Source organism: Cnephaeus nilssonii (genome assembly GCF_951640355.1).
Source record: "Cnephaeus nilssonii genome assembly, chromosome: X".
In the NCBI taxonomy this organism is placed as follows: domain Eukaryota; kingdom Metazoa; phylum Chordata; class Mammalia; order Chiroptera; family Vespertilionidae; genus Cnephaeus; species Cnephaeus nilssonii.
This window is the reverse complement of record NC_137071.1, coordinates 106255676-106282923: the sequence shown is the minus strand read 5'-3', so window position 1 is coordinate 106282923 and position 27248 is coordinate 106255676. Positions and strand designations below refer to the sequence as shown.

Genomic DNA, 27248 nt, shown 5'->3' with positions numbered 1-27248 from the left:
ATTTAACCCAAATATTAAGTAGTTAAAATGAACAAAGATTGTCAGTTAAATTATTTACTAAGAAATATTAAAAACACAATGGAGCAAAAAATGTTGAAAGGAAAAAAGTGGAGAAAGTATATACCATAAAATAGTATACAACCCAACTTGATTTATAGATTCAAGACAATTCCTACAAAATCTTAGCTAGCTTCTTTGCAGAAATTGATAAGTTGACCCTAAAATTAATATGGAAAATCAAGGAGATCAAAATATCCAAAACAACCTCGAAAAAGAAGAACAAAGTTGAAGTACTCACATTTCCCATCTTCAAAACTTACCATAGAGCTATAGTAATCAAGACAGTGTGGCACTGATACAAAGATAGACATATAGATCAATGAAATAGAACTGAAAGTGCAAAAATATACTCTAAAATTTACAGTAAATTGATTTTTTATAAGAGTTCCAATACATTCAATGAAGAAAGAATAATCTCTTTAACAAATGGTTCTGGGGCTGCTGGGTGTCCACGTGCAAAAGAATTGTTGGCCAATTCTCTCTTTTTTTATTCTTTGTTGTTGTTGTTAATCCTCACTGGATATTTTTCCCATTGATCTTCAGAGAGAATGAATGGGAGGGAGAGAGGGAGAGAGAGAGAGAGAGAGAGAGAGAGAGAGAGAGAGAGAGAGATCAATGTGAGACACATTCACATCAACTGGTTGCCTCCTGAAAGTGCCCCAACCAGGGGCGGGGAGTGAACCCTCAACCCTTGACCAGAAATCAAATCCGAGAGTCTGGTGCACGGGCTGATGCTCTAACTACTTAGAAACACCAGCCAGGGAAATTTTTTTAATCCTCACCCAAGGACATGCAGAGCGAGGGAGAGAGAAAGAGAGAGAGAGAAAGAGAGACATTGATACATTGATGGGTTGCTTTTGGTATGTGCTCCAAATGGGAATGGAACCCAAAACTTGGGCATGTGCCATGACTGGAATCAAACTCTTGACCTTTCAGTGCATAGGATGATGCTCCAACCAACTAAGCCACTCTGGCCTGGCTTCTTATTCATTTTTTAAGATGTCTCTTGAATTTAACACTGGGTTTCATGAAATCAACAAAAGTACACACTTTGCTGTCTGTGTATAAGCGGAATAACAACTGTGAAGTGACCAATTGCCAACAAACTGTTAAAGAAGTGATGTGATTGGTAATTGATCATGATGCACATCTGTTATTTAAGTACTTATATGTGTACTGATGAGCTAGCATTAACTTTGTACTTTATGCAATAATTGGTGTTATTTAACCTAACAGTGGTAACTGAAGTTTGTGCATATTGCAACCAAGCAAAGTGAGAACTATCTGTATACATGCTTTACTAATTAGATTCTATGGTCAAGAGATATATGACACACATAATATAGAACCTTGCAATATTATGCTTCCATTTCTTCCCTTCCAACATTTATGCTATTTTGGGCATATGTTTTACATGTGTTAGAAACCCAAAAAATATTCATCATTTTTGCTTTAAACTTGACTGTCTGCCGGAAGCCAATTCCAGCATGTCATAATTACAAGAATTTCATCAAAAGGTTGATGAAACTTGGGGGCTCAACAAGGGCTGAGTCACATATATAATCATCTCTTGGAACAGCTGAAAAGGCACTTCCCCCAAACCTGAATAGGATGACTGTTTGCTGCCAGACAGCTCAGGGCATATTAATCTACATGTTATTGTCTCCTGTTGGCCAAACACCTGAACAGCTGTAGGCTATTCCCCAATCTGACAATGATTCTGTAAACCCTACCCTTTGAAGTGTATTATCTCCACCTTGCCTTAGGACAAATTGTGTTAATAAAAAGCAGAGGTCCTGAAACAAGAAAAATGAAGAACTACAAAGAACTAAGAACTTGGAACTTCAGCTCCTTTAGCTGAAGCTCCTCTGATCCCCAATGCCTTTCAAAATTATCTTTTGTCTTTGGACTCTTACTTAATTTATGCACAGCTTTTCTCCAGATTGCTGAACCCTTCTTAATGCTGGAACAAGAACCCCAGCATTAATGGCAACCCGAACTGGGGATTCCTGAACCCTTGCAACACCAACATTAATGGCGCACTTCTGGAGAAAGAAGGATTCACCTGAGCGGAAACAACACCAGCGATGGTGGTAAGATTAACTGTGTGTAGAGCCCATGTCAGCTTCGGAAACCTGCATATATGCAAGTGTGTGAGTTATACTTTGTGTTTAAGTCAGATTATAATGGGGAAGATTTTGATTAGAAGGCAAAATTATAAAGAAATTGGAATATCAAAAGGTACTTTTTAAAATCAGGCTGAAAAAAGAGTGCCGTGGTTGCCATCACCAACAGGTGATTACTTAATGTGACTCAGCCCTTGTTGAGCCCCCAAGTTTCATCAACCTTTGATGAAACTCTTGTAATTATGACATGCTGGAATTGGCTTCCAGCACCTCACCCTTTTTTATTTTTTAAATTTAACAAGAATGTATGTTTTAAGATTTTTAAATTCAATGGAAAGGATAGAGTTCTATCAAGTTCCTTTAAATTGCTGTCAGGCATTAAAGGAATTAGCCTGCAGTCAGTTTCTTTTTGGGCCAACAATTCTTTATGTGTACATGTCAGCAATGACATGCTAGTTCTGGATGGTGGACAAATGGTGGCAATGCAGGTCTGACCTTCTCTGGTTTGGTCCTGGGCAACCTGCAGTGATGCACAGCTGCTGACTGCTAGCATGGCAAGGCATCTTCACCATCTTCATTTCTGGACTGTTTCTCCTCTGTCCTTGGGGGCCACTGCTATTTTTGTGGCTGGAGTAGTCCTGTCAATTCCTCTCTGGGATCCATTGTTGCAGGAATCCACATAGGCTTGGAGTTTTCTGGAAATATACAAACATATTCTCGACCAAAGGTTAATAAAGGAATCTTTTCTATTAATTAGATTTGGGATCCTTTTTCATTTTTGCCCAAACGATTTTCCTTTGGCTTATTTTGACACCATGGTTACATGGGTGTCTTATTATCAGCATTACAAAGAAAATTAATTTTCAAAGTAAAATTTTAAAGCAATTAAGGCTTGATGTAATTTTCTTACAGGATATTTTTTCTTACTGGATATTTTTCCACTACCCCCCCCCCTTTTTTTTATTTAAATATTAGGAAGCTTTTGGAAATTTTATAATGCAGTCTTGATAACTTTTTTTTAAAACAGAAGTCTTTTTTTTAAATATATTTTATTGATTTCTTACAGAGAGGAAGGGAGAGGGATAGAGAGCTAGAAACATCGATGAGAGAGAAACATCGACCAGCTGCCTCCTGCACACCCCCTACTGGGGATGTGCCCGCAACCAAGGTACATGCCCTTGACCGGAATCGAACCTGGGACCTGTCAGTCCACAGGCCGACGCTCTAGCCACTGAGCCAAACCGGTTTCGGCCAGTCTTGATAACTTTTAATTTTTCTGTATAGAAATACAACTGCTTTGGATTCATTGCATGTTAAGCAATTTTACTATGAGATGAACCATCAATAAAAATTTTAGTTAATACTTCAGGAACAGTTTCCTGCCTAGTACAATTAAGTTCTCTTGAATATTCACTTATTTCAATTAGCCAATTTAAATTAATCTGAAATAAGGTTTATTTTTTAACTTTACTTGTCCTAGGTTATGGACAGTAAATGACATTAGTTAAATTTCAGCAATTATTCTTTGAGTAACTTTACACAAACTTCATCAGGGAGACAAAAACACAAATTATTTACTTTAGTTTATGAGGCCAAATATATTGACTTTTAATTACAGTTCTTTAGATGTTTGAAGGAAACCTTTCTTTATCTACTTCCAAAATAATTTTCAGGCTATAGCCAAGAGATAATTTTAAGACATTTCATGGGCCCTGAAATGTTTTCAAAGGTTTGCTCTCTTCTTAAAGGAAATTTAGCCAAATTAATATACTTGAGATCATGTGGAAAACTTTATCAAATAAAATTTAATAACTATATTTTACTTATTTATATATATTTTAAATGTTATGAAGGTTTTGGCCTCTAAAAAAGGGCAAAATGAATTAACTAGATATTTCTTAAAATCCAACAGCAGAATTTTAAGATGGAATTTTATTAACAAAAGCCTCTAGCTGCCTGCATTTTTAAATAGGCTGGAGGTTGGGCAGTGTTTGTGCCTTGTGAATCAGATGTAAAAGTTTACTAAATTTACTTTGCTTTGCTTTTTAAATAAAGATACCTACTTAGATTACTTAATAAATGAGCTTTTTAAAATATACTCAAAGTCTTATTGATTATAAGATTAAGTTATATAAGAAGCCAATATTTTTGTAAGCAATTTGATTAAGTCTTCTAAGAAAGTTACTGAGACCTTCCATGATCCCTCTGTATATGCAAATAAGCCTAAGGGGATACTCTTTAAAAATATAATTCTAAATTTATTTTTTTTATTTATTTTTTATTTTTTTAATTTCTTTACTGATTAAGGTGTCACATATTTGTCCTCATCCCCCCATTCCCATCCCACACCCCTCCCCACGGATGCCCCAACCCCCTGTTGAACTCAACCATTGGTTAGGCTCATATGCATGCACACAAGACCCTCGGTTGATCTCTCCCCCCTCCCCCCACCTACCCCCATCCTCCCTCTGAGGCCCGACAGTCCGATCGATGCCTCCTTGTTTCTGGTTCTGTTCTTGTTCATCAGTCTATGCTGTTCATCATTTCCCCTAGATGAGCGAAATCATGTGTCACCAGAGATACACCCACAAGAATTGAATGTGAGACGAGCAATAATAGCCATGCTGACAGGCAAATGAATCAGTCTGTAGTGAGTTTCTTTCTGGACCAACAGTTCTTTTGAGACCCAATATCAATGTCCACCAGTTCCTTATGAGTACATGTCGGCACTGACCCCTCAGCTCTGGATCGTGGACAAATGGTGGTAATGCAGGTCCGACTCCCTCTGGTTTGGTCTCGGCCGGACCCAGGGGCACGGCTTCACCCGGATCCAGGGGCCCACGGCCTCACCCAGACCCGGGATCTAGCTTCACCCGGACCCAGGGGTGCATGGCCTCACCCGGACCCAGGGTCGCGTGGCCTCACCCGTATCCAGGGGCCCACAGCCTCGCCCGGACCCGGGACCCAGCCTCACCTGGATCCAGGGGCACGCGGCCTCACCCGGACCCGGGATCCAGCTTCACCTGGACCCAGGGGTGCGTGGCCTTACGCGGACCCAGGGGCGCATGGCCTCACCCAGGCCCGGGACCCAGCCTCACCCAGATCCAGGGGCACATGGCCTCGTCCGGACCCGGGATCTAGCTTCCCCCGGACCCAGGGGCACGTGGCCTCACCTGGACCCAGGGGCGCGTGGCCTCTCCAAGACCCAGGGTCGCATGGCCTCACCCGGATCCAGGGGCCCACGCCTCACCCGGACCCGGGACCCAGCCTCACCCGGATCCAGGGGCCCACGGCCTCACCCGGACCCGGGACCCAGGCTCACCTGGATCCAGGGGCCCACGGCCTCACCCGGACCCGGGACCCAGCCTCACCCGGATCCAGGGGCCCACGGCCTCACCCGGACCCGGGACCCAGGCTCACCTGGATCCAGGGGCACACGGCCTCACCCGGACCCGGGATACAGCTTCACCTGGACCCAGGGGTGCGTGGCCTTACCCAGACCCAGGGGCGCGTGGCCTCTCCCAGACCCAGAGTCGCGTGGCCTCACCCGGATCCAGGGGCCCACGGCCTCACCCGGGCCCGGGACCCAGCCTCACCCAGATCCAGGGGCACATGGCCTCGCCCGGACCCAGGATCTAGCTTCCCCCGGACCCAGGGGCACGTGGCCTCACCTGGACCCAGGGGCGCGTGGCCTCTCCAAGACCCAGGGTCGCATGGTCTCACCCGGATCCAGGGGCCCACGGCCTCGCCCGGACTCGGGACCCAGCCTCACCTGGATCCAGGGGCCCACGGCCTCACCCGGACCCGGGACCCAGGCTCACCCGGATCCAGGGGCCCACGGCCTCACCCGGACCCGGGACCCAGCCTCACCCAGATCCAGGGGGCCACGGCCTCACCCGGACCCGGAACCCAGGCTCACCCGGATCCAGGGACCCACGGCCTCACCCGGACCCGCGACCCAGCCTCACCCGGATGCAGGGGCACACGGCTTCGCCCAGACCCAGGATTCAGCTTCACCTGGACCCAGTGGCGCATGGCCTCACCCAGACCCAGGGGCGCGTGGCCTCTCCCAGACCCAGGGTCGCGTGGCCTCACCCGGATCCAGGGGCCCACGGCCTCGCCCGGACCCGGGACCCAGCCTCACCCAGATCCAGGGGCACACGGCCTCGCCCAGACCCATGATTCAACTTCACCTGGACCCAGGGGCGCATGGCCTCACCCGGACCCATGGGCGCATGGCCTCTCCCGGGCCTGGGACCCAGCCTCACCCGGATCCAGGGGCGCACGGCCTCGCCCGGACCCGGGACCCAGGCTCACCTGGATCCAGGGGCCCACGGCCTCACCCGGACCCGGGACCCAGGCTCACCCGGATCCAGGGGCCCACGGCCTCACCCGGACCCGGGACCCAGCCTCACCCGGATCCAGGGGCCCACGGCCTCACCTGGACCCGGGACCCAGGCTCACCCGGATCCAGGGGCCCACGGCCTCACCCGGACCCGGGACCCAGCCTCACCTGGATCCAGGGGCACACGGCCTCGCCCAGACCCATGATTCAGCTTCACCTGGACCCAGGGGTGCATGGCCTCACCCGGACCCAGGGGTGCGTGGCCTCTCCCGGGCCTGGGACCCAGCCTCACCCGGATCCAGGGGCACACGGCCTCGCCTGGACCCGGGATCTAGCTTCCCCCGGACCCAGGGGCACGTGGCCTCACCCGAACCCAGGGGCGCGTGGCCTCTCCCAGACCCAGGGTCACGTGGCCTCACCCGGATCCAGGGGCCCACGGCTTCACCCGGACCCGGGACCCAGGCTCACCCGGATCCAGGGGCCCACGGCCTCACCCGGACCCGGGACCCAGGCTCACCCGGATCCAGGGGCCCACGGCCTCACCCGGACCCGGGACCCAGGCTCACCCAGATCCAGGGGCCCACGGCCTCGCCCAGACCCAGGATTCAGCTTCACCTGGACCCAGGGGCACATGGCCTCAGCCGGACCCAGGGGCGCGTGGCCTCTCCCGGGCCTGGGAGCCAGCCTCACCCAGATCCAGGGGCACACAGCCTCGCCCGGACCCGGGATCTAGCTTCCCCCGGACCCAGGGGCGCGTGGCCTCTCCCAGACCCAGGGTCGCGTGGCCTCACCCAGATCCAGGGGCCCACGGCCTCGCCCGGACCCAGGACCCAGCCTCACCCGGATCCAGGGCCACACGGCCTCGCCCAGACCCAGGATTCAGCTTCACCTGGACCCAGGGGCGCATGGCCTCACCCGGACCCAGGGGCGCGTGGCCTCTCCTGGGCCTGGGACCCAGCCTCACCCGGATCCAGGGGCACACGGCCTCGCCCGGACCCGGGATCTAGCTTCCCCCGGACCCAGGGGCACGTGGCCTCACCCGGACCCAGGGGCGCGTGGCCTCTCCCAGACCCAGGGTCGCGTGGCCTCACCGGGATCCAGGGGCCCACGGCCTCACCCGGACCCGGGGCCCAGCCTCACCCGGATCCAGGGGCCCATGGCCTCCCCTGGACCCGGGACCCAGGCTCTCCCAGATCCAGGGGCCCACGGCCTCACCCGGACCCGGGACCCGGCCTCACCCGGATCCAGGGGCACATATAATTCTAAATTTAATAAAAAGGATAAATTTTAAAATTTTGAAATCTCTTCCACTAATATTTACAGGATAAATTATAGATCATTATTAAAATATTAAATCTGATCCATACTAGTAGTCACCATGACCTTAAGGGAAGTTGTTTGATGTGACATGAACTGGCACTATCAGTCAGCTTCAAGCAGCAGCCCTGTAGGTTGCTTGTTGTAAAAAAAAAAAAAAAAAAAAAAAAAAAGACAAAGATTTTTAAATGAAACTCTCTGTAGCCTGAAATTTTAACCTGGAAAAACCAACAAGTATATGATTTAAAGACTATATACTTTTTATAGTTATCTTAAGATATCAATTAAAATTTTAACTGGTTATTGTATTAAAAGTTTTGGTTGAGAACACAGAATCAATTCTCTTTTTTAATTAGACCAATAAGTAACATATTTTGAATTCCTAATTATTTCAGAGAAAACACAATATTTTATTTTTTCAAAAATAAATTTCTATACTGTAGGCATTTTGTTATCACAATTACATTTTCTCCTAGTTTAATTTGAATCTTGAACTTTTAGAGTTGGCAACTGTCTTTAAGAGATTTAAGTTATAAGAAAAAAGTCTTTTTACCTACCCACGTATTTACTATTTCCAGTGCTCTGCATTCCTTTGTGTAGATTCAGATTTTCATACTGTAACAGCACTGTAGGACTTCCTTTAACATTTCTTGGAGTTCAGGTCTTCTGGAGATTCTTTCAGCTTTTGTATATCTGAAAAAGTATTTTACCTCTGTTTTGAAAGATATATTTACTAGGTTGACTTTTTTTTCTTTCACTACTTTCAAGATGTTGCATTGCCTTCTGACTTGCATTTTTCTTTATTTTCTTTTTAATAAGAAGAGACCTTAGATTTTTTAATGGTTTTATTGATTTTTAGAGAGAGAGGAAGGAGAGGGAGAGAGATAGAGAAATATCGATATCTGTTGCCTCCTGCAGGCACCCCAACCTGGTACCTGGGTATGTGCCCCAACCAACCTTTAGAGCATGGGATGACACTCAACCAACTGAGCCACAGAAGCCAGGGCTGGCTTGCATTTTTCTGATGAGAAATCTCCTGTCTTCTGTATGTAAATTCTCTCTCTCTCTCTCTCTCTCTCTCTCTCTCTCTCTCTCAAGATTTTCTCTACCACTGGTTTTAAGCAATTTTATTATCATGTGCCTTGGTACATGTGTGTTGGTTTATGTGCTTTGGTTTTCTCCATGTTTCTTTGGCTCAGGGTTCACTGATCTAATTTTCGAGTGCTCTGTGTTTAGCACATTTACCCACCATGTTGCAGATAAATCAGTAAATATTTCCTGAATCAAACGGAATGATTTGGTAAGGTATATTAACTATATGAATGTACCTATTTGGATTTTAAAATATTTTAATTTGTTTAACCAAAGTCACTTTCACCTATAAGTATTATCCTTTTCTCTGAACCTTACTCTTACTCCAGCTTTTCCCTCCTACTGCCTTGTGCTTTAAGATCCAGTATATCTAATTAATTTTTTGTGTTCCAACCTGTCATTCTCTTTCATGCTTCTGTGCCTGTGCACATACTATTTCCTCTGCTTTTACCTCCTTTGTCTGCCTGGAGAACTACTATTCAACTTTCAAGACCCAGCTCAGATGATTCAACTTCCAATGAGCTTAAGACTTCTTGACTCAAACCCCTTTCCCATCTGATTGAGCAATTCTTCATCAGGGACCACCTTTATTTTGTAAATAGTTACATAATTGCAAAATTCACATTTGTTTACCTGAATACGTCTATCACTTAGCCAAATGTCAGGCACATTGAGGTGGTCAGAAATCATTACTTGAATAAATTAGAGTTGGAAGAAATTTAAGAAAAGGAATGGAAAATTATGAGAAAGTGATATGAGGTTAGATTAAGTTGTTTTCAAATAAAAATTTTATTGAGGTACACAAACAGAAAATATATGCAAATCTTAAGTGTACATCTCCATGATTTTTCACAAAGAAAATGCATTCATGTAGCCAGTACCCAGATCAAGAAACAGAATACACCCCAGAGGCCAGCCTGGTGCCCTTTCCCAGTCACTATCTAGCCTGTAGTAACCATTATTCTAACTTCTGACACCAGAGATGAGTTTTACCTGTTTAACAATTTATTATATTCTCCTGCTACTACGAACGGCTAGGACTTATTAAGCACTTCTTATATAGCAAGAACAGTCCTTCCTTCCTTCCTTCCTTCCTTCCTTCCTTCCTTCCTTCCTTCCTTCCTTCCTTCCTTCCTTCCTTGGTTAATCTTCACCCAAGGATATTTTCCCATTCATTTTTAGAAGGAGTGGAAGGGAGAAGTAGAGGCCAAGAGAAACACCGATGTAAGAGAGACACATCGATTGGTTGCCTCCTGTACGCAACCTGACCAGGGCCAGGGAACCTGCAACCAAGGTACGTGCCCTTGACCAGAATCGAACCTGGGACCCTTTAGTCCTCAGGCCGACTTTCTATCCACTGAGCCAAACAGGCCAGGGTGATATGTCAGTAGTTTAAAAACTATTACTATTCATTGCTTGACATTGGAAAACTGTGAATGTCAGAACAAGGGAAAGCTGGATATAGAGTCTCCCAGGCACTAGGGTTAGGTGCCCTTTATACGCCAGTACTACATAGTTGTTAAAAGCCAAATCTGCCTGAGTTCAAACCCCAGATCCACCAATTACTAACTGTGTGGCCTTAGGCAACTGAACCCTTGTGTGCCTCAGTTTTCTCATATGTAAAACATAGATACTAATAATATCTACATCATAAGATTGTTGTGAAGGTTAAAGGAAACATTCCCTGAAGATGGTATGTGCTCCATTCATTCATTCATTCATCCATCCATTCAACAAATATTTGCTCAGTGCCTACCATGTGTCAGGCACTGTGCTTGGTGCTCAGGATGTATCAGTGAAAAAAGTCAATGATCCCTGCCTACTTGGAACAGCCTGGAAAGGGTAAGGGTGGAGAGAACAGAATAAAAACAATATAATATAGTGTGTTAGAAAATAAGTGCACCCCAGCCTGTGTGGCTCAGTTGGTTGAGCATTGTCCCATCTCGTGCAATGAAGGATCACCAGTTTGATTCCCGGCCAGGACACACGCCCAGGTTGCGGGTTCAGTCCCAGGTCAGGGTGCATGCAGGAGGCAGCCTATCAATGTTTCTCTATCACATCAATGTTTTCCTCTCTCTCTCTCTTCCTCTTTCTTCCTCTCTCTCTAAAATCAATTTAATAAAGTAAAGAAGTACTATATTTTAAAATAGTATAGTCAGGAGTAGTAGGAATACTGCATAGGTTAAAAGTTGACAGTATTAAATAGAAGGGCCAGGGTAGGCCTCACAGAGAATATAATATTTGAACGAAGACTGGAAGAAGATAAGGAAGTAAGATATGTGGATATCTTGTATCTTTTGAAAAGCATTCAAGGCAGAGGGACCAGGTAGAGCAAAGTTCCTCGTGGTGGAAGGTGCCTGAGTGTTCTCCGAACAAGAAGCCAGTGCTGCTGGAGTGGGATCATCAAGGCACAACATGGCAGGAGAGGAGGTCAGGAAGGTATTATTGTGTGGGGGGAGGGCTTTGTAGGATATTGTAAGTATTTTGTGTTTTACTGCAAGTCATAATGTTCTCTCTGGATTTGTGTTGAGAATAGATGGTGGGTAGGTGTTGTGAATTGAACTGTGTTCCTGCAAAAGATATATTCAAATCCTTACCCCCACACCTATGAATATACCCTTATTAGAAATAAGGACTTTGCAGATGTAATCAAGGTAAGATGAGGTCATATTGGATTAAGTTGGTCTTAATACAATAACTGATGCCTTTATAAGAAGAAGGGAATTTGGGCACAAAGACATAGACAGAGGGAAGACAGCTATGTGAAGACACACACACATAATGAGAATGGAATGATGATACATGTACAAACCAAGGAAGGCCAGAGATTGCTAGCAGCCACCAGAGTTTAGGAGAGACAGATTGTCCTTCATAATCTTCAGAAAGAATCAACCCTGCTGAAAGAGAGAGAGAGAGAGAGAGAGAGAGAGAGAGAGAGAGAGAGAGACATCAATATGAGAGATCAGGGCTGGGGATCGAGCCTGCAACCTAGGTACGTGCCCTTGACTGGGAATCGAACCCTCGATTTAAGTGGACGAGCCTACACTCTAACCACCCAGCAACACCTGTCAGGGCTCAACCCTGCTGACTCTTTGATTTGAGTCTTCTAGACTTTAGAACTGTGAAAGAATAAGTGTCTGTTGTTTTAAGCCACCCATTTATGATACTTTGATATGGCAGCCCTAGGAAACTAAGGCAAGGGTAGAAGCAGTTAGAAGGCTATTGCAGTAGTCCATTCCAGTCAAGAGATAATGGGGCCCAAGATCAGAGTGGTAATGGTAGAGATGGTGAGAAGCCACCAGATTCTAGATACATTATGAAGGCACAGCCCACAGAATCTGCTGACGTATAGGATGTGGGGTGTGTAAAATGTTAACTATTACTATTACTATTATTAACTCGGTGAATAATTTAAATATTTATCAACATGTAATATGTGTGTGTGTGTGTGTGTGTGTGTGTGTGTGTGTGTGTGTGTGTGTACAGGGAAATCAAAAGAAGCTTCTTTTACTGTGTGATCAAAGGATAAATCAAATTACTTCACTGGGTCTCAGTATCCTTCTTGGTAAAACAAGAAGGTTGAGCTCTATTGTATGATTGTATGATTCTATTATTATCAAGCGCCTTGTTCATTTGATGAAGGATTCAGAGGACAGTAAACTGTTTTCTTTTCTTTTTCTATATATTGCATTGTGTGTCCACCACCCAAAGCCAAACCATCAGTAAACTGTTTTCTGACTTTGTTTTTAATTTAAATTCTTTATTGTTTAAAGTATTACATATGTCTCCTTTTTCCCCCACTGACCTCTCCCTGGCCACTCCCACCCCCCAGCACATGCCCTCACCCCCTCTACTGTCTGTGTCCATTGATTATGCTTATATGTATGCATACACGTCCTTTGGTTGATCTCTTACCCCCCCACACCTGCCTTCCCTTTGAGGTTTGACAGCCATATTTGAAAACCTATCTACAAGTCTATAATGGCTTTGAATAACAAAATTCTGTCCTTGCTGTTGGTGATTCTCTGCCATTTGATACTTTCAATGCATTGAAAGAGTGACCCACCATATTTAAAAATAGAATTACAGCAAGACCAAAGTAACCCTTTGTGCATTTTTTTTCAGGGATATGGGAGTGAGGTGGGTTTGCCTAATGCGAACCTGAAATAAAGGTTTGGAATTCTAGGTCTCAAGATTTTAGACTCCAATTCCCAGAGCACAGCCTGAGTTATCACCATCAGTATGTTTATATTTATATTTTAGGAGGGTAATGGATTTATAAGATGAGATAACAATAATGACAACAAATGTTTACATAGCATTTTCTATGTGTCTGGCATTGCTCTGAGGTTTTTAAGAATATTAATTCAACTTGGCCTGTGTGGCTCAGTGGTTGAGCATCTATCTATGAACCAGAAGGTCACAGTTTGATTCCCATGGGCACATGCCTGGGTTGCGGGTTCCACACCCAGTGTAGGGCATGCAGGAGATAGCTGATAGATGATTCTCTCTCATCATTGATGTTTCTATCTCTCCCTCTCCCTCTTTCTCTGAAATAAATAAAAATGTATTTAAATATATATATTAATTCACTGAATTCTCACAATACTCCTATGAGTTAGGTACAATTATTACCCTCATTGTACAAATTAGGAAATTGAGGCACAAAGCAATTAAGAAAGTTTATTTTAGCCCTGGGGGGTTAGGTTCAGTGGTTGGAGCGTTGGCCCGTGATCTAAAAGGTCGCCGGGTTCAATTCCTGGTCAAGGCCATATACCTTGGTTGCAGGTTCCCCAGCCTCAGTAGGGGTGTGTGCCAAAGGCAAACAACCAATGTGTCTCTCTCATGTCAATGTTTTTTTTCTCTCTCTCCCCACCCCCTCCCTTCCACTCTCTCTAGAAATCAATACAAATCTTCAGCCCGTGTTAGTGAATAAAGTATTATATTCCCCAAAAAGAAAGTTTATTTTATTACACTAATAAGGTATCTTATGTCAAGCAAGCTATGGGACCCTTTAAAAAACAGAAATGATAAATACAAGGCAATTTGTAGACTTAATATCAAGGAAAGAAGTTTTTTCAGAATCCCCAAACTAATTCTGATGGGGTCCATAAGAAAAGATACATTGACATTAGGCCTATTCCCACCTCCAACATTTGTTGACATTGGTTCTCTAAGGAGGATAAAGGAGAATGAGAACTAGGCCTCAGGGCACTTGAATGCAACCTTGCCAGCTCTCAAACACGTTATATTCAGTTACTAAGAAGTTTTAAAGTTTTGAAATGTATCCTAGTATTGTGTCTAAGTCACTACCTTGCTTGGCCTTGCTAAATTAGACTGCCACTTTTTTGCTTTTTTAAAATTTTTATTATTATTTTTTGTTAAACCTCACCTAAGGATATTTTTCCATTGATTTTTAGAGAGAGTGGAAGGAAGGGGGAGAGACAGAGAGAGAAACATTGATGTGAGAAAGACACATCGATTGGTTGCCTCCCAAACGCACCCTGACCAGGGCCAGGGATTGAGTCTGCAACCTAGGTACGTGCCCTTGACAGGAATCAAACCCGGGACCCTTCAGTCAGCTGACCAACGCTCTATCCACTGAGCCAAACCAGCTAGGGCTAGACTGTCACTTTTTAAATGTACTTCAACCTTCTTTCACTGGAGATTCTAGAGCTAATGTTTACTTTCACCCTCATGCTTCCTAGAAAATACTAAATTTCCTAAGTCACTATTATTACTATTTTGAACACCCCAGTTCCACTCTATTCCAGGCCCCACTACCTTTGCCAGGTCCATCTTTTGGTCAGGCCCTGACTGAATCCAAATCATACTATAACTAAAGTGTGATCAATTTGTTGATGGAAGAATCAGCATTGGGCAACCAGCCTAATCATTAATTATGCAACAACATAATGAAGAACATGGACTTGATCCCCACCAAATTCTGGAAGTTGTGAGCAACTTTTGAAGTTCAAAGAGAGTAGTTTGGGGACTGACAAAAGGAACTTATTTTACCTGCCATTAGTGTAGAACTAGTTGCCCCCAGTAGTTGTGAAATTCATACAGGTGCAAGAGCAGTTTAGAGAAATTCCTGAGTCATAAATAAGGAAACCATGGTCTATCTGAGATGCAAACTCAACTTCCCATAGGGGCACAACCAGGGGGCAATGCTCTCATGATACTGTTCCTTGAAGCCTTGACCAGAGGCAGAAATTCTGGCCAGACCATTGTGCTGAGTGTTAGAGGTGTATGTGAGGTTGTGGGGTGGTATGCAACTGCCACATTGTTAGGGACCCTGAACCAAATCTAGGCCATCTTCCAGAGCTAACTCTCATCAACGTCAGATTACTGACCTGCAGGCCTAGGGACTAGCCCTACATCACTCCCTGTTTCCCTGACAACGACAGTGTCCAGGTGCCTTTGTGAGTCATCCAGAGCCTCTGTGATAAGCCCACTGTGGGTGGGGCAGCCTCGCAGTTTCTCGCCCCTTCCCACCCTGACTGGCTGGCTCTCTTGAGATTTGAGCTCCTGTTTCCTGCAGGAAAAAGCCGCCAGGAGAACCACCGCACCGGGCATGCGCAGTGCTCTGCCCGGTTAGGAGCACCAGCCAGCTCCCTGGTTCTTTTAAATCAAGCCGGACGGTTGCTAGGCAACGGCGCGGCCCGAGCTGGAGCTGCACTGCGGTGGCTCTGCCAGGCGCCGGCCCAGCCTGGGCTCGGTGGCCAGCTCTGAACTAAGGGGCGCTGCCGGCTGGTGGTGGCCCGCTTCAGAGAAGTGGGGACCGGAACCACCGGACCCCACCCACGCCACCAGGTAAGTCTGCGCGCAGGAAAGCCGGGAGGAGCCCGGCTTGTCCCTCTTCTCGGGCTGGCCTCTCTGTAGAGGACGTCCCCCACCGCAGGTGTCCTCTCTCTTTAGAGACCCAGGCCAGGAGGTAGGGAGCGTTTGGGAGGGAAGGAAACAGGGCGTTGGAGTCGAGGTATGGAAGGAGGAGTGGGGTTGAGCCCCGCCAGCTGCCCCTCCCAGCCCTGTCTCGTGTCAGCCAGACTATAGGGATGGTGTCACCTGCGATTGTGGTCTGGTAGCGCCCTGCCCGAGCCACCTTCTCTCCACTGAAAGCAGTGATGGCAGGAGTTTCAGTTGACCATTTACAGAGAAACCCCCCCCCCCCAATTATGAATGCCTAGATATAGCTTTATAGCAAGAATGTGACTTCCATGCTAATAAAGTACTCAGCCTTCAGAATTGAGGGAACTCGTCTCTTTTCTTCTAGAAAGAATCATTTCACACTACTGACAAAGAATTGTCCACAAGGCCCAGTTTTAAATGGCACTTCACTTAGTTCTCAATATCTACCAAGCAACAGAGAAGACAATTTGTCCCGTGAAGTGGACACTTGGCTCATATATTAGGACTCTGAAAGATTAAGGCACAAATCAGGATAACTGCCCTTTTAAATGTTTTTTCAAATTAACTGTGCCCTGAGGGAGGGTAGCAAGACCTACACTCCAGCCCTTTGCTAATGTGGTTCTTGGCATGCTCATTAATAACAAGCATGCTGCTGCTACTGCAGCCACCAGCTGTGGCTCATTTGTTCAATAGGTGTTGAAGGTGAGGAGATACTACTATGTTTGACTATGATGCCACCATCAATCTTGTCCCATTTGGTATTTGCATTACTTGGGAAAGGAAGATAGTGGCCTCATAGTTGGGAAAGTAGGTTGAAAGTTAAAAAGAAAACTTTCTTCAAAGTGTCTGGCATCACATTTTAGATGGGCCAAACAGATATAAACAGGGATTTTGGCATTCTGGTTAATTATGTTTTCTAATTATTATGGTGGGATTTTATTTTTCAGCTCAAACTGGAGAATGATGGCATCAAATAGAACATCCTGTACATCAGGAAGTGTAAGTACAGTTGTGCTGGCTCATATCTTGTTATGTGTGTTTAGAAGCACAGAGCTTCAACCTTGTAACTAGATCATTGATCTGCATTATCAATTACACTATCAAGAAAGCCTTATAAAAACACAAAAGAAAAGTGTCCTGGAGATGTTTAGCTAAGCCAAATACACTTTGATGGGAAAATAAAAATCCTTTTCCTAAAATGTCATCCAAAACACTTCATAAGCCACAAGACACACTGTAAGTATTGACAAAAACTCAATTAGAATCAAAGCATTATAGAATTTTCAGGAAAAATATTAAGGATCAATTATTCAACAAATATTTATTGATGGCTACTATGGGTCAGGTAACAGGTAGGGATACAAAGATGAATAAGATACCAGGAGATCACAGTATATTGGTAACACAAAATTTTGTATGAAATGCTGTAGAAGCACAGGAAAAACTCAGAGTGCAGCATCATCCTTGCTGATCTTCAAGCTGATACTCCAATTGTAATATTTCTAAGAACTTATTGGTGACTCTGAAAACCACTGGAGCATTTGGAAAGTTCTTGGTAAAGTAACTGCTGATAAAAACACAAATATTGCCCTAGCTGGTTTGGCTCAGTGGATAGAGCATCGGCCTGTGGACTAAAGGGTCCCAGGTTCGATTCTGGCCAAGGGCACATCCTGGGGTTTCGGGCTTGATCACCCCAGTAGGGGGCATGCAGGAGGCAGCCAATCAATGATTCTCATCATTGATGTTTCTATCTCTCTATCCCCCTCCCTTCCTCTCTGAAATCAATAAAAATATATTTTAAAATACATATATCTTTGTAAAAAACAAAGATATATGTATCTTTATTATTTCTGCTTAGAAATAATTTAGCTTCAGAATTTGGAGGCATAAACAACTTGCAGGGTTTTGTTCTAATTCTTCCCTGAGGATGCAGGTTAAATTAATGTAAGATTTGAGTTTATGTTCCCCTCTACATGCCATAATACTACCTATATATATTTTTCAAACTGGCCTTTTCTGAGGTCTGATGACCTCAGGCTGGCAACTTTGAAGCACACATCTTTGGAAAAGGATTGAGTTATTTAACTGGCTGGTTCATGTTCTTAAGGAGGGTAAGGCAAACCTGAAAACAGAATAAGAACCATTTTTTACAGTGTGCTTTAAAATTACTTCCACTTTCATTTTCATTAATTTCTTTTAACCATCTGTGAAATAAGTATATCGTCCCTATTTTACAGCTAAAAAAATTGAGGTAAGTTTTCACATAGATCTAAAGTGTGGGAGCCAAGGTAACTGACTCCTTCATCTTATTTTTTCCACCATAGTCCACACTCAATTCCTTTCTCAAGATCTTCCTTTCCCTTCTCCATGATTCTGCATGGTAAAACATGTTTACCCACCTTGACTTCAGATAGTTCCTTTGGGTTCTAATTTTAGTATTGAATACTTTTCTGCAAGTTAGTAATTCTCAATAGTGTGGGGAATGGCAAAGCTCCCCTAGATGGGGCAGGTCAGAATCTTTTCAAATAAGGAAAGAGGCTAATGATGGCAGTGTTTTGTGCCTAGGAACAGTGGAAGCAGAATAAAAGGTTGAGAACTACTGCTTTTAAGTGAGAACAGGTTGGACAATTGAGCAAAAAAGCAAGGCCAGTGATTTTCTTTGTAGCAGACTTCACCCACCTCCTCCCCCATTTTCACCAAGCAGTTTTTCTAAGAGTTGGGAGAACTGAAAACCTCCAAGAATAATGGGGGACAGTTCCTTGAGCTAAGAAGGGCCCTTTGTCTTCCCCTTACTGCCACTGGGCTGTGATTAAAAGCCAAGTGGCTTTTAATCTAGTTGATTGGGGCTGAGTAACTGAGGGCAGTTACAGAAGTTTGCCCATCACAAGTTGGAGATGACCTTTTCCAACCATCATTCCCAATTTACAAAGTTTGTAATGAAGTACTCTTGTGATGTGGGGAAAAGCTTCTGGAGGTTTTCCAGAACTATTTCCCAGTCCCTGCATACTCCTGCCTAGAAGAATAATCTCTTTTTGCAGACACATCTAGATTTATGCAAAAGAGGTGGTCCTGAAATTTTGAAATCAAATTCTAATGTAAATGAGATAAGGCAACAGAAAAAAATTATATTTGATTTTTATGTCATCAAATTTTTTCTAAAGCATGTGATTTAAAATATGAATATTTTAGAAAACAAATAGATTGCACATATTTGATCACTTATCCACCTTAATATGAGTATATTACTCAGGGACCCATACCTTGAAAATGAAACAGGTTTGTGTGTTTTTTTGCGTTTCCCTTTCACAATAAACAGCAGTATATTATTTTCTGGAACTATTTAAGGATATATATGCATTCACCTAAGATTTTTATGGAATGGTTTGCCCAAAGATCCATAATAAATGTTTACTCTTTGCTTAGCTCTGAACAATTATTATGTTACTAGAAGCCCAGTGCATGATTTAATCATGCACGTGTAAGCTGTCTGTCCGCTGGTCGGCAGCTCCGAAGTCCCTGGGCCCCTAGGGCGAGGCAGGGCGGGGGCGTGGTCCTCCTGCTGCCGGAGCCCAGGCTGGGGTCTTGCCTTTGCCTCCCGCCCAGGAAGGCTGGGGCCGCCGCCACGTGCTCCTGCGGCCCAACTGCCGCCAGACTCCTCCCCGGGGAGCCGCGCTGCCTACCCGCCCGCTGCCCCCCCCCCCCCCCAAACCTCCAAACCTCCAAAACCGGCTCGCTGCCCCAGAGGCCTGTCTGTGCCGCAGCACAGCCATGGCGCAGACGCTGAGCTCGCGTCACCGCTGGCAACGCGAGCTCAGCGTCCTGCCGGCCCAATCACCACCCCAGCCACCCCGAGTCCCGCCCCCTGTGTCTCCCGCTGGCCCAATTGTGGACATAGCGGAGTGATGGTAATTTAAATATTACCTTTTTATTATGTAAGATATCACATTACATTATTTTCTATTTATATTATCAGTGCTTCTCAAAATTTTTAGGTGAATATAAACTACTTTTATGAGTTAATAGACCCCTTACTCCACCAAAATGACCTACTATCTTGCCAGAGGATAAAAGTCACCGGAGGATGAATGGTGATGTTTTCAGGTAGATACTAACTAGAACCATCAAGAGTTCATTATTAATTTATGCCAGACACAAATAAATAGATGTAGCTATATTATGGACACCCAGGCATTGACAGTTTAAGCCCAAGGACTTCTGGGGGATCACTGTCTTATGGGACCACTAATGTTATTTTTGTCATGTGACTATATAATTTTCCTTGTTCTGGCTTATTTCTTTACATCTTTTATTTCTCTTGGACCTCCTTCCCCTACCCTTCAGAATCCAACATAGTGTTGAGTAATAATAAGTATAATAGTAAATGTTCATAATTGATGCACTAAAAAGGCATGCTTGTACTTTCAATAAGGATTCTGGTTTGATTTGCCTTATGCTGCAAAAAATTACCTAATCAAGTTTATTGTGAGCAAAATGGCTACCACTCAAGGGTAGAGGAGTGTCATTGCTTCAATGCCTATTCCTTTTCCTTGCCAGAGAATACTAATGTCATACTTGTTCTACATAAAAATAAAATAAAATAAAATAAAATAAAATAAAATAAAATAAAATAAAATAAAATAAAATAAAATAAACAGTGCAATTTGCAAAGAGAAAATGAGACTGGCAGCTTTTATCCCCAGTGTGGGCTTTGCCATATTCTGAGTAGATTGGGGAACAAGCCATTAAAGGATATCTTGCCAAGGAAATAGAAAAAGGAAGGAAGGAAGGAAGGAAGGAAGGAAGGAAGGAAGGAAGGAAGGAAGGAAGGAAGGAAGGAAGGAAGGAGAAAGAAAAGAAAAGAAAAGAAAAGAAAAGAAAAGAAAAGAAAAGAAAAGAAAAGAAAAGGAAAGGAAAGGAAAGGAAAGGAAAGAAAAGAAAAGAAAAGAAAAGAAAAGAAAAGAAAAGAAAAGAAGCTCAGAGACCCCTGACCCTGCCCTGTATAAGCCATGTGAGGGGAATTCCAAAGGCGTTTCAAACCTTTCTCTTTCTGCCCTTTGATATGTGACATGCCATAATCCTTACCACCACCACCCCCCTTTATTTTTCCTCTGTCCTTTTGTGGCCCTTTAAAAAATACCTAAGCTCTGAAAATACTGGGTTGTTTTCTTTCAGTTTGTGGAATGAAACCTAGCAGAATAATAAAGGGGAATTTTAGAACAAGTACAGACCTGGGAGACAGGGTTTCAGTTTTATCATTACAGGTGATGTAGCCTTGGTCAAGTCACTTAACTTCTCTGAGCCTTAGTTATAAAATAAGTCTATTCTCCCCAGTTCTGTGAAAAGCATTGTCTATATCAGGAAATTGTACAGAAGTTCAGAAAGAAAGGTAGTGAAATTTACATATTTATGATAGGGTTGGAGATGTTGCTTTTTCAAGTACAAATGAATAAAAAGAGTTTTCTATTTTAACTTTTATCTCTACCTAAATATTTATATCAGTTTTGTCATTATTGCTATCTGCAGTTATAAAGTGGCCTCGGCTTACTTGCCCCTCTGCACATCTCCTTCCTGATCAATCTCATTAATGCTTTTCATCCAGAATTCAATAGGAGGAATAGTATTCTCTCTCCCATTGCTACATGATTAGAAGCATTTTTATCTTTTACAGGATTGTCTAGTGAAAATTTGACTGCTAAAAAAATGTGACTGGCTACAGATGATGTATTGTAAAATTGTATACCTGAAATCTATATAATTTTATTAACAAATGTCACCCCAATAAATTCAATTAAAAAATAGTTCAGCTGGCATGGCTCAGTGGTTGAGCATCAACCTGTGAACCAGGAGGTCAGGGGTTCAATTCTGGTCAGGACACATGTCTGGGTTGCAGGCTTAATCCCCCAGTGGGGGATGTGCAGAAGGCAGCTAATCAATGATTCTCTCTCATCATTGATGTTTCTATCTCTCTCTCCCTTCCTCTCTGAAATCAATAAAAATATTTTAAAAAATAAATTGTAAATGAAACATAAAAAATGTAAAATGTGGCTGGCAATTAGCATCACCATCTTATCTTTTTCTTCTGTTTCTTTCCTTTATGATTGTTGTAATAATCTCTACTCATTTGCATTCATAATACTAAGAGGAGAGAAACCAGCATTATATGATTATCTTTCCTCTTTAAGAACAGATAGGTCATAGGTACTTCTGGATGGTGACTAGTAGAATAATTAAAATCAGAACTATTTCAAGAGAAAGGAGGTGATGCTTCCAATGGCAAATCTATACCATAAATTTGAAGTCGCAGATTATTATTGTAGTCTGACTGACTAAACTTTAATATAGCTTGGCTTATAGCTTTTAAACCCATCATTTTAACACCTTTACTGAATATTTGCACCTTTCCCTTTCCTCAAAGCCAAGTGAGTTGACAGTGGAGATGTACCCTTGAGGGTCAGGCATGTTCAGTACATGTAGATATGAAGTATCATTGTTGGTAGCAAGGACATCTATTAAAATTTAGCCCTGGCCGGCTTGGCTCAGTGGATAGAGCGTCGGCCTGCGGACTGAAGGGTCCCAGGTTCGATTCCGGCCAAGGGCACATGCCTGGGTTGCGGGCTTGATCCCCACTAGCGGGTGTGTGGGAGGCAGCCGATCAATGATTCTCTCTCATCATTGATGTTTCTATCTCTCTCTCCTTCTCCCTTCCTCTCTGAAATCAATAAAGAAATATATATATAAAAAGAAAAAAAGAAAATTTAAACTATTCTTGCTAAAAAGAAAATATTAGAGATAATATATCAAAAAGTGGTTATCTCAGGGCCATGGGATTATGAGGGAATTCCTTTTCTATATTTTCCAAAATTCTACAAATAACAAATGCTATTATCTTTACATAATACGAAATATTATATAAATATAAATTATGTGTTAAATAATTTACTATTATAACACTTAGAATTTTTAATAATATTAAAGAGAATATTAATTTAAAAATAAATACAACAGTTGCCATTTTTTGTTACCAAGATAAAATTACATTTGTGTGCATGGGAAAAATAGATGCAGGCATAATTTGATCTTTCTCATTGGTGATACCACAAATATATTACAGAAGATTAATGTATAAAATGAATGAAGTGACCCCTTCCTCCTTTTTTTGACTCTTAGCAGTAACTAAGTTATTAGTTTGTTGGCTTCAGATGCCAGTGGCCCTTCAGTGTGTTGCCTTGTTCCTTCTTTCTCCCTTCTCTAAGAAGTAGTAACCAATTAAATACTTCCATGCTTTAGGAGAGTTGTATGTTAAGGATTCCCTTTGAATACTAAAGAAACAAAATAAATATCCTCTAATTTTGATGCATTTATGATTTAGCATGCTAAGGTTTCACTTAAAAACTACACTTGGAGTCAATATCTTGAGAAAAACACATTTGGTGGCATTAATATTTTCAGTTGTTGACATTCGATTCTCATCATGAAATTGCTGTCAAAATGGATAGAATTCTGTACACTTTGCAGTCATGCTTAAAAGCAAAGCCCAAGACTGGAATAGCAGGAATTTACAGGTCAAGACAGAAGAGCATTTGGCAGAGTTAGTCATGAGGAAGTCTGAATGATATACTTTACCAAAAGCAGCTCACATTGCATTAAGACCTGATGTTTTAGTCACTTTAAAGAATGAATAAACAGTAGTCCAACCCAAAAGAACTGGAGAAAAATCAGGGAAATTGGAAGCACAGGTATAAAATTAAGCCTATTAATTTTTAATCACTTTTACTCTTTTTGAAGCAATTTGTTTTCATGTGTGTGGTTGTCTTTTATAGAATTATTTTCTCTACCTATAATTAATGGCCAAATGTGTCAATTTTATTGGTTATATTTCATAGCATCAGAGAATTTTAAAGCTGGGAGGATCTGTAGAACTTAGCTAATATAGGCCTTTCAGTTTACAAATGAGGGAACTGAGGCCCAGGCCACTTTGTGAGTTTTAAGGAGAACCAGTCTTCCAATATTTAGGTTCCTCCAACCATGAGCCAGCATTCTTAGTTCTTTTCACTACACTAGCTGCCAGTGTATATAATGTGCTTTGATTAAAATTATTTTCCAGGAATTGGAAGAAGTGCTTGAAGAAGTGGATGATAGGAGAAAACACTGGAAAGAGAATATGTTTGCTCCTTCTTTTAGTGCTCATGATGTTCTAAATGAGGTTTTACAGCCTGAATCTCTTCCTGAACAAATGACTTTAGAGAAGGCCAAGAGAATGGAAGGAATTTACAACATGTCTAGTAGAAAGTTTCAAGAAGAGAATAAATTTCAGAGGAAAGAATTTATTTCCCAACCAAATGAAAAAGAACAAGAACCAAATTTAAGAGAGAGAAAGATGAACATTTCAAAGAATGAAGCAGATACAAACTCTGTCTCCTGTGAATCATCTAATTTGGATGTTACAACTGAAGAAAGCTTTAATAGCACAGAAGACTACTGCATCTGGAATACAATGGAATATCCAATTCTATGGCAACAAGACAACAAGAAGAAATATACTGAAGGAAAGTCTCCAAATTTTAGCCTGAATGTTTTGAATGAAGAACTAGAAGAACTCAGTATGAAATGCAGAAAAATAGAAGAGGAATTTGAAAATGCTGAAAAAGAACTTTTGAACGCCAAAAAGGAAGTCTCCCCCAAAGCCCTAAATTTTCAAGAAACAGCGACAGAAACTTTGAAGAAAGACTGGGAACTTCAAGCTTTAAGAAATGACCTATCTGAAAAAGCAACAAATGTCAAAAACTTAACTGAAGAGCTCCAGCAAGCCAGAGAAGTCATCCACAAGTTGAGCCTAGAGAACAGAGATTTAAAAGAAGCTGTGAGGAAGTTAAAACATCAGACTGAAGTTGGAAATGCACTCCTAAAAGAAGAAATAAAATTGTATTATGAATTAGAAATGGAAAAGATCCATGGAGAGCTCGATGCCATCAAGAATGAACTAAGAATTGAGAAGACCCTGCAAGCGAGGAATAACAGAGCCCTGGAGTTGCTTAGAAAACACTTTTCTTCTGTAACATCAAGTACCCTTGACAACTTTACAGGGGATTGTTTTTAAAACTTAAAAAATTAAAAAGCCTTTAATTAGGCAAACCATTGAGCCAAATCCGTGTTTCTTGTGCTTTCTTTGTATACTTCTTAAAATGTGTTTAATGGGATGTAATTTTCATTTTTGGTGAATCCATACATCTGTAAAAAGTATATATATCAACTTCAAAGCATCTGCTTTCTCTTTCTAATGACGTTATTGCAGATGTCCAAATGGAAATGAAGCGTCAGAAATCTTTTTAATATTATTTCACTCAGACCTGTAGTGATTCACCAGAACATATATGAACACAAATCATTAGCCCTTTTGTGATCTTGTGAGCATTATGTCCTTGGCATGTGAATATTCTTTAATCTGTGTTCATTGATGTTAACAATAAAAATCATGTTTATGTATATAAGCATAACATGTGTCTGTGGCTCTTATAGCTGCCTGTTCAGACTCAATGGGATACAAAAATGTATCTGCTTTCTTTGAGATCTAATCTTAATTAGGCACATATAAACATCTCCAGAAAAAATGCAGATTTTTTCTCTCCCCTGCTGTTTTCCCCATGCTTTCTCCCTTGACCCAGCAAAGGTTCCCATAGACTAGAAAACGACTTAGAGACAGGGCTGTGACCTTTACTAGAGCCCTGATTTGTCAGCATTGGCTTTTGCATTTTCTTATGTTGACCACCAAGGGGCGTTGTTTACACAGTTGTTCCAAAGTTCTACCCAGGTGGGGGTGGGGTTTATAAGCTCCCTGCCCAGCTTACATCACCAGCTGGGGTGAAAGGTGCTGGGTGTTAGCTATGTAAGCTGCTAGTGAGCTGGTTTGATTTATACAGGAGTCCAGCCCTCTAAGGGGCCTGAGCAATGACAATTTATTTTACACTTTTAGAGAATAAACATGTACTGCCTCAATCCTTTGGTGAAAACAATGGGCAGTTGATTCTTGGTATTTGTTTGTATCAACCTTCATGATTTTTTTTGGTAATTGGAACTCTATTTGTATGCAATTTTTAAGTCCAATGAACCCACTGTAATTACAGACTATGAGAGTGGAATACAATTGTAAGGGTTTAAGTATCTTCCCATATGAGAAATCCCCAGACTGGGGATTTTAAAGTCCTAAAAGTCCTCATCTTTAAAATGAGGGAGTAGTACTGTCATCCAGATTCTTTTTGCTTCTAATGTTTTGTGATTTTATTCTCAAGTGTAACTGTACCTGTGAAGAAGTAAAACTCCTATGGCATTGGATGCACTCAGTTCTAGTACTTTGGGGGACCTACATTTCTAACACCCCCTTTCAAATAAACATAGAAAGTGTCTTCTTTATAGTTTGAACATTTCCAAATACTGTGCCGTTACTAAATCAGGAGAGGGAGTAAATGAGCTGCTTACTTCTCCTTTATCTTGCTTCATTTTTACTTGTTAAGGTTGGAGAAGGCACTGAATGGAGACAAACTACACTGACCTTAACACTGAGCAGAGATTGCCTAGCATGGGAAGACTGGACTAAATTGGAAGATAATCATCTTTGGCACTTTCTGAGTTAGTTCTGATAACCCAGGTACTGGCAGCCCACTCAAAGGGAAAGATGACTTTCAGGTTTTTGGTGGCCACTGGCTTCTCACCAAGGGGCTAGGTACAAAAGTAAACTAGGAACTCTTTTGACCTATTCAACTGTCTTCCGCATCACCTCCTTAAAGTTGTCCCTTTGTCCATACCCCAGAAAGACTCTCAGTCTCTGACTGCTAGTGTGCAGAGCTTCTTAGATGTTAAAATATTGCACAAATTGTAGTAATTAAACTACTGGGCTCAGTCCTCTTAGTATATTTTAATTTTTAAAAAGGAGCTTTTACTCCAGGAGAATTTCTATCAACTGACCACCATTTCAAGTCTTAAGTGACAACTTGGTTTATCTTGTGTGAGTGTGTATGTGTGCTAATGTGTGTTTGAGGGGTGGGGAAAGAGTGTGGTGGAGGGAGATCCAGAAAAGATAAATGCATGGCTTGGCCCAGTTCCAGGGTGAGTGGAGTTGTATTATCAGGAAGGAACTGGAAAATAGATTCTTTTTTAAATTATATGTTTCTATTGATTTCAGAGAGCAAAAGGGAGAGGGAGAGATAGAAACATTAATCAGTGTCCAGCTGGCGTGGCTCAGTGGTTGAGCTCCTATGAACCAGGAGGTCACGGTTCCATTCCCGGTCAGGGCACATGCCTGGGTTGCGGGCTTGATCCCCATTGTGGGGCATGAGGAGGCAGCCAATCAATGATTCTCTCTCATCATTGATGTTTCTATCTCTCTCTCTCCCTCTTCCTTC

General features: G+C 42.6%; 1 protein-coding gene across 1 annotated transcript; it reads left to right on the top strand.

Moving 5' to 3' along the window:
- Nucleotides 1-15553: 15553 nt before the first annotated feature.
- On the top strand, nucleotides 15554-24949 carry CCDC160 (coiled-coil domain containing 160; the record flags this gene model as incomplete). The annotated part of the gene is made up of 3 exons (XM_079764321.1): nucleotides 15554-15756; nucleotides 16800-16851; nucleotides 23957-24949. The coding sequence occupies exons 2-3, from the start codon at nucleotides 16813-16815 to the stop codon at nucleotides 24947-24949; spliced, it is 1032 nt and encodes a 343-aa protein (XP_079620447.1). The 5' UTR covers nucleotides 15554-15756; nucleotides 16800-16812.
- Nucleotides 24950-27248: the final 2299 nt, after the last annotated feature.